This window comes from Callospermophilus lateralis, chromosome 18 (genome assembly GCF_048772815.1).
Source record: "Callospermophilus lateralis isolate mCalLat2 chromosome 18, mCalLat2.hap1, whole genome shotgun sequence".
Lineage (NCBI taxonomy): Eukaryota > Metazoa > Chordata > Mammalia > Rodentia > Sciuridae > Callospermophilus > Callospermophilus lateralis.
Genome location: NC_135322.1, coordinates 54,331,796 through 54,344,800, shown reverse-complemented (window position 1 = coordinate 54,344,800; position 13,005 = coordinate 54,331,796). Strand labels below are relative to the sequence as shown.

At 39.6% G+C, this 13,005-nt stretch overlaps 1 protein-coding gene and 1 pseudogene across 1 annotated transcript in view; both read right to left on the bottom strand.

The window, feature by feature from the left end:
• Hydin (HYDIN axonemal central pair apparatus protein) overlaps positions 1-13,005 on the bottom strand; it is a 316,785-nt gene that overhangs the window by 164,658 nt on the left and 139,122 nt on the right. The window contains exons 18-20 of the mRNA XM_076838342.2: positions 8,880-9,118; positions 6,089-6,362; positions 3,956-4,099 (exon numbers count right to left, since the gene is read on the bottom strand). Coding sequence (XP_076694457.2) covers positions 3,956-4,099; positions 6,089-6,362; positions 8,880-9,118 — 657 coding nt within the window. The remainder of the gene's footprint in view (positions 1-3,955; positions 4,100-6,088; positions 6,363-8,879; positions 9,119-13,005) is intronic.
• LOC143384133 (small ribosomal subunit protein uS10 pseudogene) lies at positions 10,328-12,966 on the bottom strand (annotated as a pseudogene).

The window sequence follows — 13,005 nt, the reverse complement described above, 5'->3', positions numbered from 1 at the left end:
AAATCATGTGGAATGTTACACAGTGGACTCCCAGAAAGAGAGAATCTGCATATTCCAGAAAACAGGATGAGATTTCTGACTCTTATTGCCCACCTGAAAATACCTGGAGAAGCTATGCTTCAGATATTACCATTACATAGAACTTTCCATAGCGTCATAAAGTAGTCTAACACACAAGTGATATCTTGTGAATCTAGATATCACTGTAGCAGCTAAACATTTTTCCCTTATGTAACACTTTTTCTATACTTAAAATACCCAATCTGCAAACATACTTATCTTGTTACATTGACAGATGCTTATAACTGTTTCCTGTAAATTTTTCCTGATACCAACAGGACAGTTGATCTAGAAACATCTCCTCACTTTGTTAGTCTATAAGATATTTTATTTTAACCCAGAGAAAGCATCTGAACTGGGTCTTAAGCTAGACATTTCTGGTCAGACTGGATTGTTTCATTCAGATGTTAGGGTCACATTATTTCTCTCATGCACTGGAAAGGGGGTCCTTTAGTATCAGCTGGAGGAGACCAGAAACCTGAACATCTGGCCACCAAAGAGAACTTGCTTCCAACCATTCCTGGCTCTTCCTGTCACTCTAGCCTGTTTTGCCAGGCCTCTGTGATTTGACTTACCTTTTCTCCTTGTTCTAATTTTAGTTAAGTCCTCTATTCATGCTGGGATCTGACTCCCTTTTCCAGTGTTTGTCCAGAAAAGTCTTCCTTCCACTGTGGTTCCTGGGTCCTCCAGCCTTGGGTGAGCCTGGGTGGCCAGCATATTCTGCCTCGAGTCTCCTTTCTCAATAGTACCCCATTACCTCCTCGTGTATGCCCCAGGTTATTTCAGGAGTATGGTCTGGCATTTACCATGTGAGGTCAGCTATTGATTCCTCCCCCTCTGGTGGTAACATGGGTAGTACATTGACTGCCTTTGCATTTGCAGGTTGCGTACTGCCATTTAGAGGGGGTACGAAGCCGCCCATTTGGGCCTACTAGGTAACAGGCGGCATGGAGAACTGTCTACCCAGTGACCTTCCCTGAAGGCTGCTGCGTCACTGCAGATGGCTTTGAAGTGAAGAAGCCACACTTGGTTGGTTTTGGCAAGGGGCCATTCAGAGGTTAGTGATGAGAAGGAGCTGAAGCCAGAGAAGAGAAGCTGGTCTATTTTAAAATGACCCCTTCTCTCTGGGCTGTTTGTCTCCCCGAAGATCAGCCGACAGAGTTTGTTTGCTGCTAGAACTTCATGAAGCAAACGGGGCTGAAAGTTTCAATTGACCTTTTCAATCCCACAGAGATGTGGCCTCGTCTCCGTGGCTTGTGAATGGTACAGTCATTATAGAGTAGATCAGACCTGAGGAAGCAGTCACAGAAAAGCCCTTTCCAGAGACGGGGCGCATATCATTATATTCTAAATCAGATGCCCTGCCTTGAGCTGACAACACAGAGGCAGAACAGATAATTGGGTGTTAGACAATTAAATCAGAATACCAAGACCTAACCGGTCCCCTTGCACACTCTGGTAATGAAGCCGCATTTCTTCTCCATTCCTGATCTGGATTAAATCTGAGTAGGAAATGAACGATGAAAAATATGGTGCTAGGAAAAAATTGCAAGCTTCTGATGTTGGGGGAAGGAGAGAAGGATGAAAATAAACAGCAGGGGGCTGTGGCTCAATTCCCTTTTTAATTCAACAAGAAGTTACTGCAGTATTCAGAATATTTGCATATTTTAATATAAAACTCAAACAATAGACATTGAAGCAAAATTTGCTACCCTTCCCCCTGCCAAAAGGCATAAGGATATCAAGAGAAGAAAAGGAGCATTACTCACATTTTTTATGTTTATGGGCTGAGAAAAACCTCATAAGGAACTAAGCTGAATATTTAACATATAATGTCTTACGCAGAATAGTTATTCAATAAATATTTCCTGAATTCTCTCTGAATAGCTGCATTCAGAGAGAATTTGATGCCATCAAATTCAGGGCAGCTGTGGCCAATAAATATCTTTCTTGATTATTTACAAAGGAAGAATTGAACACAGAGCAGTGAAACTTAATAACTGCAGCAGGAATTCTCCTAGCATTTCTTTCTGCATCGCTCATGGAGCTTGTTAGCTTCATGTGTAGCTGGGCTGTCACCGAAAGCCTTATTTTACTTCCTCAATGCCCACCTTCTCCCAAGTCTGCTAAGCCAGGGTCTTTGCTGGGTCTTTCCTGCCCTGTACCTTGAAAGTGTCTAATACACTCCCAAACTATTGTTGATTTGAACTTATTTACTACATCTCAACTCTCCTACTAGACCATGAGCTCCCCCTTTCATCTCCTAACACAGCACCTTATCCATGGTGGTGCTCAGGAGATTTTTATTTTAATGAACAAAATATCCACTATCAGAATAGCTGGTCTTGAACACCCTCCTGCAAACCTCCAGGTAATGAAAGGAACAAAAGGTGCATTCCTCCACCTTGGTTAGACACTGCCTGGTTAGGCACTGCCATCCCCAGCACTTTTGTATGATAGTGTAGACCACTCAGGGGGTCGATGGCTTCCTTAATGCCCGGTCTTCCCAGTAGGCTGTGAGCATCCTGAGGGAAGGATGATCCTCCTTGCTGCCTATCTAGCTCCTGACAAAGAGTCCAATACATGAAAGGCCTGTTAACAATTCTGCTCAGCTGCCAGCATAACTATCTCAATGAATAAATATCACTGTGACACTCTCCTCCCCGAAGCCCTCCCATGGCATGACTCTCAGGTACCGCACACACCTGGCCCCTGCCTTCCCTCCAGAGATCTCCCACCATTCTTGCCATCTTCTCTGTCCGGGGGGGGGGGGGGCCTTTCAGTTCCTCATACTCACCAGGCCTTTTCCTAGCTCAGGCCCTTTTCATGACTTGTCCCCTCTGCCTATAACTCTTTCCCCTTCCTCGTCACCAGATGAACTTCTAGTTTTACTTCAAGTCCCAACTTGAGGCACTGTGCCCACGTGGACAAATAATGGACAGATAAGCCCATGTCTCCCACTCTATATGCTCATGGCACCACACAACTCTTCTTCATCGCAATGTTTATAACAATTACGTTTTGCTAATTCATTTACAGTCTATGACCTCGACAAGTCTCTTGGCTTTGACGATATCGTCTTGTTCACCAGACTTTCAGCACTAGCGCAGTCCCTGACTCAGAAGCGACATTTCATACATGCCTGTTTTCAGTGGTAAATAATTCTAGGATGGAAACTTGTCTAGGAGTAGAGCAAGTCTACTGTGATGCCTCATCCACTCCTTCACCAACTGGACTCCTGCCCTGGGCAGCAGCCATTCCCCTCACACACCTGGCCCCTGACTCTCCCATTTATTGCCTGACCTTAATGGCTATACAAAGTCACAGACACACATAGCCATATAAATCGAAGAGACTGAATCATATAATTTGATTGTTCTTCGGCAGTGTTAGGTAGTCTACATAGTTTAATTTTTATGAGAATAACAACAGAGTCTACTGCATAGGGGTTTTGTGAGAGATAATTTGGAAAATGCAAATAATGAACATGACTCAAGGCCCAGCCATTCTAATCAATAAGTGGTATCTATTCTTACTGATTATTATAATTATGGATAATTATATTCCAACACTTTCTCTTCTGTGATATTCATTTTACCTAAAGTAAAATGAACATTCATTCCACAGAAAAGCATTCTCAGTGCACCGGAATGCCCCTTCACTTTAGTCTTCCACATCAGGAATGAAGGAAATAGAATTTTCATTGCAAAGGATTGCATTACAGGTTTAGATTCAGAATTTTTAGTTGAAGACATACTGGCTTCTGAAGCTTAAAAAATATTGGCTGGGTAATGGCTGTGACAGGATTCCAGTTAATTTAGCTTCCAGAATGAAAAGTGAACATGTTGATGCCCCAGTCAGAGCACCCGACCCTCTCTAGCACAGCCCAACTGACCTTCTCTAGTCGGTATAGGAGCTGCTTGGTGGAGAGCTGGATAAGAGGTGCTATAAATTCACAGATGACAGTCACGGTCATCACCAAGCTCTTGCCCTTCTGGGTCCCAATGATGGCATGGCACACCAGCTTTTCTTTGACTATCTGCAGAGGAGATACACCAGCATTTTCAAAAGAACTGTTAATTCAGAAAACTTAATGACCCATCAAGAGCAAACTGATTCCAAATTACTTGCCCAAGGACATGAGGGAAGAGCACAGTTCCTTGAATAGTGCATTTTAGGGATTGCTCTCTGTCACACAATTATGTTCTGGTTGGTTAAATATGGCTTTGATGAATTGTTTATTTTTGACTACCCCTTAGGACACAATTTACATACATACATATTATTATTATTATTATTATGCAACAGGAGATGTTTTATGGGCTCTGTGTCCAAAACAGATAAAAGAATCCTTCATAGGCAGCAACTTAGTGAAGCCCTAAGCAACTCAGTGAGACCTTATCTCTAAATAAAATATTAAAAAGGCTGGGGATGTGACTCAGTGGTTAAGCACCTCTGGGTTCAATACCCAGTACCAAAAAAAATAAATAAAAATAAAAAATAATAAAATCCCTCATAGAGCTTATAGTTCAATGGTAGTTATAAGATTTCTTATCAAACTAGTTGGAAACTGTGGTTGGATTAATTTTGCCTTTCAGACTTATGTATTTAAAAATTATGTATTAGAAATGAACATTTCTTTGGAACCAAGGTGTCCCAATTTTTATAAAGTAGAAGGGAACAAAATTAAATTTCTATCATGAATAGTTTGTACCAAAGAGTGAATTCAACTACATGGCATGATTTGGAAGCTCTCAGTAAATCTTAAACTGAATTTAGTCCTCCAGTAGCTCAGATGTAATTCCTTTTAAAAGCATAAAAACTCTTGATAGTCCCGTTATAAATGTGCTCTTGCTATAGACAGTGAGTGTCTTGAGATAAGTGGCTGTGTTCTACTCGTGTTTTGCCTCCTCAGTGCCCCGCACAGTGTTTGGCACATGGCACATATTCTAAAAGTTGGCTGGAATCCCAAGTGACAGAGAAAGGGAGACTCTGTAATGAAAGATAACTTTTTTTTTTTTTTTTCGCATTGAGGATATATTCTACCTGAAAATGCTCTCTGAAAAAATCATGTAAATGCAATAAAATGAAACATGTGACCAAGCAACAGACCAGCTTTGTCATCTTGTCTCTGGGAGACAAATTTCTTATTGCTTCCTATTTCATTAGGAGAAAATTCAGTATCACCTCCTACTATGGCGACACAAGCAGGAGCTTAAGCAAGCATAGTTTCTCACTCATAAAATCTGCATTTGTAGGACAGGAGAACCTTTTTTCCCAGTGTTGGGGAATGAACCCAGGGCCTTGTGAATCCTGGGCAAGTGCTCTATTATTGAGCTACATCTCCAGCCTGGGAGAAACACTAATGTGACTTCAAAATCCTTTCTTTTAAGTTTTTGGTGGTTTCTAAACTCCCTGAGGGGACGTAATAAAAAGGCACATGGTTTGGAATTGCTTAAATGTTTTAAGCTGACTGTATGGTGATAATGTAAATAAGAGCAAAAACACCTGAGCTGCTGAAAATAAACATGGCTGTTTCATTGACATATAAACTATTATGTTTCAAATGTGATGCTGTTACAGTCAGACAGGAAGGGAAAAAGCCAGGGGTATTGTCATACCTGGATAGAAGAGGCATCCCAGAGTAGCTATAAAAATATTCTTTTTTGAATAAATGTTAAATTAATACTGCTGTGTTAATAGGAAAAAACTGCCTTGACTGAAAACTGATGTTCCTGTATCAAAGATTTGCGGGCTCTTCATTGTTTACCTGGGAAGGAGAATCTGCTTTAAATGGTCCTTTGAGTTTAGGTTCATGGTAGCTATAGAAACAAGCAGAAAATGGAGCAGAGCTAAACCTTGAAAGCAGTGGATGCTGCCTTGGTAAGCAACTCAGTGCTATATACGATCCTTGAGAAACCATGTCCTTTTTCAGATAAATGTCAAGGGACTCTCCTAAGAAATAGATACAATACAGCAAAGGTTTATTTAGGAGAAAAAATAGCTTCTGAATGTTCTGTCCTCTTACCCTGGGAGTAGCAGAATAGCCTTCAAGTATCACATCTATTGTCTGGCCTGGGTAGAGCTCCATCCGGACAGGGTGGATCTGAAACACAGGGCTTCCTAGATCCCTGGGCTCCTGGGAGTCCCTGGGCTGGGGACGACGACCAGCATGTCTCTTCTTAATCTGTCCCTTCTTGTACAGCTTCTCCTGGGGACGGAAATCATCATTCATCCAGAACAACTGTTGGATCCGACGTCCCATATTAGTCAACTTGAAGTGGTAATAGTGGGTATCCAGGCTGGAAAAGAGGTAGGTGTTGAGAAGGTTCCATTTAGGGACGTTATGCTCAGTTCTACACCCTTGGGATTAACTCCTCCAGAAATACTTAAAAAGTGAGAAGGAAATAAGACCTCCCTTTTTAATTAAATATAGGACAATACTAGGAGCGGTCACAGTGATGGAGCAAGGTGGTATGTACTAAAAGGCCACCGGATTTCGAGTTGGGAACCTTATCTGGTCCCAGAGTTGCAACCATTAGGGGTGGGGCTGTGGGGAAGTGGCCCCATCCACCCCTAGTCTTCCATAGAAAGCCAAGCAAACCGCAGGGCACGTGGACACAGTTCATGTGGAAAGCACTCTAAATAACGCGAAATGGTTGTGAGGAGTGAAGCAAAGTGAAATACTGACTGAAGGAGAAGCATATTTCAAAATGTGCTGGGGAAATTTCCACTGAGTGAGTGAAGAGTCCTGTGCTGGTGGCTCATGTTGAGAGCACTTTGAGGAGAAGCAACACATATTCCTTAGGCCTTAGCAGAGGTCAGGGGGAAATGGATGAAAGTGGGCCAGCACACCCTCTAGACTGGGCATTCTCCTCAGACTAACTCACTTTCAATAAGCTTCTTTCTCCTCCCTCCCTCCCTCCCTTCCTTCCTTTATCTATTCCACAAATACTTTTTAAGGATCTCCTGACTGCCTGGCCCTATGTAGAGACTGGGATTTCTAAAATCTTAGTGGTGATTCAAACGTGTTTTGTTTGAGATTTTAAAAAACTGATGTATAGGCTTCTTTTCTTTTTTTCAGGGAAAAAATCCTATCTCAAGACTGCTTTGATTCTTTACATTTTTATTAGGCTTGGAGATTTCATCCTGTCAGCTCCTAGGAAATGACATCATATCTAATTAGTAAGTCGAAGCAGCAAATAAATAATCAGAAGAAATATTTACCAGTTGTCAGGTAAAAACACTTCTCTCTCAATATGTATCTACAGGATATGCCCAATGGAATATCTTTTCCTGGAAGTTTAACTTTGTGGGTAATGGTATAATATGTAATATATACTGTTTATAAACTAGATAGGGCATCTGTTAGTTTTTACAGTATATCTTTCAATAATCATAGAAACACAGACATCATAAGTATGTTAGCTCTTATTTTAGAAAGAAATAGAACATCTGAAAATTTAAGAGAATTGCCCCAAAAATTGCAATTAGAAAGGGGAGCATATGGGTATGTTATTAGACCAGGGGTTGGCCAACATTTTCTGTAAAGGGCTGAATAATAATTATAATATTTTAGGCTTTTGAGACCACATGATCTCTGTCACAACTACTCAACTCCTATAGTGTGAAAGCCAGGGACATAGTGGTTGTGTGCCAATAAAACTTTATTTATAGAAGTAGGCAGTGAGTTGCAGTTTACCCTTCTTATTTTTGATGATTCTTTTGGAAATTGCTGGCATGATTTTATGTCAAAAAAGAATAACAATAGTGTTTGGGCAGAGGGGAAATCAGCAGCTAACAACTACAGTTTGCTTGTATATTCATAGCGAATGGTTAGCTAACCCTCCAATTCCAGGCAAGTGTTGGAATATCCTTTGGGGGCTATTCGACACTATTTGTAGATTAAGAAGAACATGTAATTAGATCTAGTTTGCAGTATATTGTTTTCTGTAATTAGATTTGGGTGTACTTGAAGGAATTTAAAAACAGAAGCACGAGATTGCAGTGACAAAATTCCCTAGCTTATGGACAATAAGCAGAGAGGGAGATTTTTGTATCTACTTGACTCAAAAAATATAACTGTTCACAGTAAAGTGTTCACAGTAATACAACAGACAGTTGCCAGCCCCAGGAGTCAAGTACTGATAAACGCATGCCTCCCTCAAGGAACCAGGAATAAATCCCCACACATATCCTCTGTCCTAAGCATTCAAACTCATACTTTTTATGTCCGTACTAGATTGTACGCTTGAAGGTATCTACACTTTACCATCTTTTATTTAGATATTTAGACCCTCTAGCTTTTCAAGTCAATTGTAGCCATCTCAATTGTTGGCACTATAGTGGGGAGGCAAGTAGAAATAATACCAAAAAGCTACTAGCTTTGTAAGACCTGATACAATATATTTGTAATAACTTTTTTTTTTTAACTTCCTAGATATACTCTATTTGGGTTAGCACTAATGCATCTGTATGGAGAAGAATTAGTGATATATTGGAATCAAAGAGGAGAAATCATGGTTGAGAGTCCAATCCATCACAGAGAAGTTCCTTGTAAGTTTGAGAGAAAGTGCACTTCCTCCAAATGATCCCCTTCTCTGGGGTAGAGTGACATAGCTTAGAGAGTGTAACCAACCTACGACTAGGAAACACCTTCTTGTGGCCGAGGTAGCCTACAGGATGGGGGAAAGTGAGAATGGTACACAAAAGGGACTGAGGAGGCCAGTTCTATTTGCCAGTTTTCTAAAGTAGGGGTGATGTCCAGCTTCCATAACATATGTGATATCTATAAAAACCCGTCCATGATATCTCTCTACCTAAAATGTGCTCCCAGGTCGAGTTCTGGAGCAAAGGGCTTATCTGAAACAATGGTAGAACCAACTCCTGAAGCCTGGACAGGAATCCGAAACGTGTTGCTATTTTCAACTTCCAAAATGACTGTGTCTTTGAACGTCAGAATGTCATTCAGGTTGGCAGTCAATGTCAGCGGAAAATCTCCTTCTGCAGGAACTGTGCCTTCATTGGGTTCAATGGTCCAAAGGGACTTTTCGTGTGCCTGCAACATAAGACTACAAGTTAACAGGGAAGATATTCTTGGCTTTTCATTCTGCACATGTCAAAGCCCTCTGTACTTCAAATGGCTGGTACCACAGAATTCAACATCAGAGACAAACATTATTTTTTTGGAATCAAAGCAGCTGTATGTTTGTTGGCTTTTCTTTTTTCAAAAAGCAATCTGATTCTGAGGAGTAAACCTCCGATTCTACTTTTGAATGCTCTGTGAAGATTCTTTACATCTCTTTCCCATGATGACAACCCAGTTCACTAACAAGCTTAGACTAATTATCTGCTCTAATCTCCAAATTCTGGGATAGTAACAAAAATTTTTATGGAATTTGGAATTTTAAAAGAAATGTTTTCAGATGCAAAGCTTCTAGTATTATAGTGAAGATGGACAGCTTTTATTAATAAGCAGGATATAGGAAGTCACTTTGATTTCTTCTACTTCATGATAATTAATAGAATGTCAATGACTAAAATCCCAAAGAATTTGAAATATATGGTGTGACTGAATTGTGCAGTTAGAAGTGACTTCTACCAACTCATTCCCTTTAACTGCTTAAATCTTCCAAGCTCACTCCTCTTTGTTAAAACAATTCCTCTCAATAATGCTGACTCTGACCATCATCTTTCAAAGTGTACACCCACCCTCAGAAAATCTGGCCACTTTTACCTCGCTCTGTTTTTCTCCTTTTTACTTACCATCTTCTAACATGAATTAGTTACCATGGGCAATGTCTGTCTCCTTGCACTACAATATAATCCACACATAGAAAGATCTTGGACTTTTGTTTGCATTTGCTCACTCACAGATATGTCCTCAGCATCTATAGCTATGCCAAGTATATAGTAGGTATTTAATAAATATTTGACAAAGGAATAATATATTAGCTTTTTAATCGAACTCTTTGATGACAGATAACTTTCTTCTTTCTTAATTTGTCTAACAACTCAAATTATTAGACATATCTTTTTTATATGATGTAGAGATGTGCTTCTTTGGACCTTTTACACACTGGGTTTTAGTGCACTTCTTTGGACCTATATATGGTAAATTTGAATCTACCTCTTTGAAAGAAAACCTTCTACATCATAAATAAGGCTCCAAAGTAAGGGTACAGTATCAAATCAGAAAAAAAATGACTCATGCCATAAGCACTTTTTTTTTTTAACAACTGAAAATCAATTTATTAAAACAGTGGTCTTAGACATCTGCAACAGTGACTTCAACCTCCACTCCTGGCTCAATACTATAGGAAGTAATCTGCTTAACCATCTCAGAAGGGTTAAGTCTACGAGTCGATTGTGGATTCTCATCTGGAAACGATCCCATGTCTTGGAACCTTCACCACAAGGTGTTTTTTCTTGTGGTGATTCTCAAAGTCTTGGTCAGCATGCAAACAGGTCCTTTCACTTTGAGATTCTTTTCCTTTGCGCCTCTGATCAAGTCAGCACACGTTTTTTCAAGTGACTTCATATGACGGCTGGTAAGGGTAATTCTAATTTGAGGAATCGCCACCTCTGGTTCCACGGGTGTCTTTCCAGTGTCTCTAAATGTCAGGGCTGCAGCATGGCTTCCTGACTGACTTGTTCCTCGGCAAGAGAGAAGATCGGTGAGTCAGGAGCAGAAGCGGGCAGGACAGTGCTCCGCTGCACCCACAACAGCGTCCTCTCAAAAAGAAGCAGTTTATTCAAGTTTAAAACGGAATCTCTGCTTCATTGATGGTGATCTCTTACATTGTTTTGACGACGTTTTCCATGTCTTTGAATGCTTACAGGGGAGGTTCACTGTAATATATCCAGGTCTGAATATATTTTAATATTCTGTTTGGAATTTGCTATCTTTCCAGAGTCTTTGGTTTGATATCTTTTATTTCTGAAATATTATCTCAACCATTGTCTGTTTAAATATTGCTTCTGACTCATTCTCTTCCTTCAATCCTGAGGACTCCATTTATACACGTATGTGACTTCCTGTTACACACTCTCCTATCCTGCTGTCTGCATTTTGCTCTCTGTGCTTCATCTTGGATGGTTTCTTCTGATCTATTTTCCAGTTCACGAATTCCTTTTTCAGCTGTGTATAATATGCTGTTAAACACACACATTATGTTCTGAATTTTGGTTTCTGCATTTTAGGGTTCAGGTCTTGGTATTTTATATTTCTTCTTCTAAGGTTTTTATCCCCTTGGGAGAGTTTACAATCATGATTATGATATTCACCATTCTAGCTGCTCTTCCTAGTCCCTCTAGGCTTCTGCAAATTTGATGAGCAAATTGTTTTTAGGACTTTTCAAGTAAACATAACAAATATATATTCAATGACCCTGTGGTCCATTTTTGTATTTCCCACAACACAAAAATGCCCAAAGCATATTATCTTTCCTTAAGGAGCTGACAGTAATGGCATTTGGGGAGACCAACACCTAGACAACAAAAATACAAGTCAGAAGGAGCTGAGGTGACATTGCTTTTCAGAGCAGAAGATGCTGGAACCCTTGGATTGAAACAAATATATCACACACATTTTCATTTTCCACCAAATGTGAAATTAGACTTAATTACCAAGTGGTGTGTTCCTAATTACATTATGCTATTGATTAAAAACTCTAATTTACTCTACTCTAATTGTATATATAAACAATTATCTCAAAATTAATAAGAAACATCCTTTCCCTGTTTTGATTGCTATTGCCTCTAAATCAGTTCTGACAGTTCTGTTTATTTTGGGGAACACACCACTCAGAAGTAATGTGTGGATTAATGGTCACAGAAAATATTTAGTGATTACCAATTTGCATCAGGAAAAAATCTAAAAAAGAGGAGCTGTGGAGATCATCTAAAATCTTCCAGGATAACGACTCAGAGGAAAAGCCAAACTCTCCAGTTCACTGGAGAAGAGCTCAATGGTTCCCTGGTATATCCTCCTTGGCTTCCCTTACTTTTCCAAGCATAGTGACTCAGAAGAAGCCCTTCAAAATAAAGCATATGGAGAAAAATGGCATATTTAAAACCAAATGTAAAATTTACTTCTAAGCTGGACTTTGGAGCACATTCCAGGCTAAAAACATCTTTCTTCCATTTAATTCTGATGGTGTACGACTAGTAAAAAGAACGAAAGGAGAAATATGAGACATGTAACTGGATGGGGCTCAGGTGCAATGGAGGCTGTAAATCAGAAACTTTCTGATAGGCTTGGGTTGGAGTTGGAATAGAGCTGCATAGTGATCTCTGTACCTGATGTGAATGTACATTGCATATTGCAGTTAAGTATTAGAGACTGCAGGCAGGCAGAATCTCACAGGGTGACATTCAGTAAGTGCCTTGGAACATTATCAAAATCCAGATCTGGCTTAAGTGCAGATTCAGAAACTGAATCTGGTCAGGGAGGCCCAATCAAGGACCATTCTCTTAGGAACTGGCTCACAGGTACTTATTCGAGGAGAATCTAATACTTAAATCAAAATACCAATTTTCCAATTTGCAAAGGAGGATAAATTGTATTAGGCCAGAATGCTAGTTAAATTTCCTCCTGGTTTGAAAGTCTACATGGGAAATAAGTAAATTGCATTTTAAAATTTAAGTGAATTAGTAAAGCAAAGAAGAATATTTTCAAGATTATAAATTGTATATAATGAGGATGTAGATGAATGATGAGAGGAAATTTTATTTTAACTTCAGTAATAATGGAAATTATAGATTTAACTTTAAGTCAAGAGTCTATTATTACTCATGATCTTTGAATCTTTTGGGATATAAAAATAGAGGGAAACAATTAAACATCAAATACTACACTAAATAAACTAGGATTTGGATGGACATACTTGTATGATAATTGTCCATGTTTGAAGGGCACTTGTGGAAAATATGCTAATTTTTGCA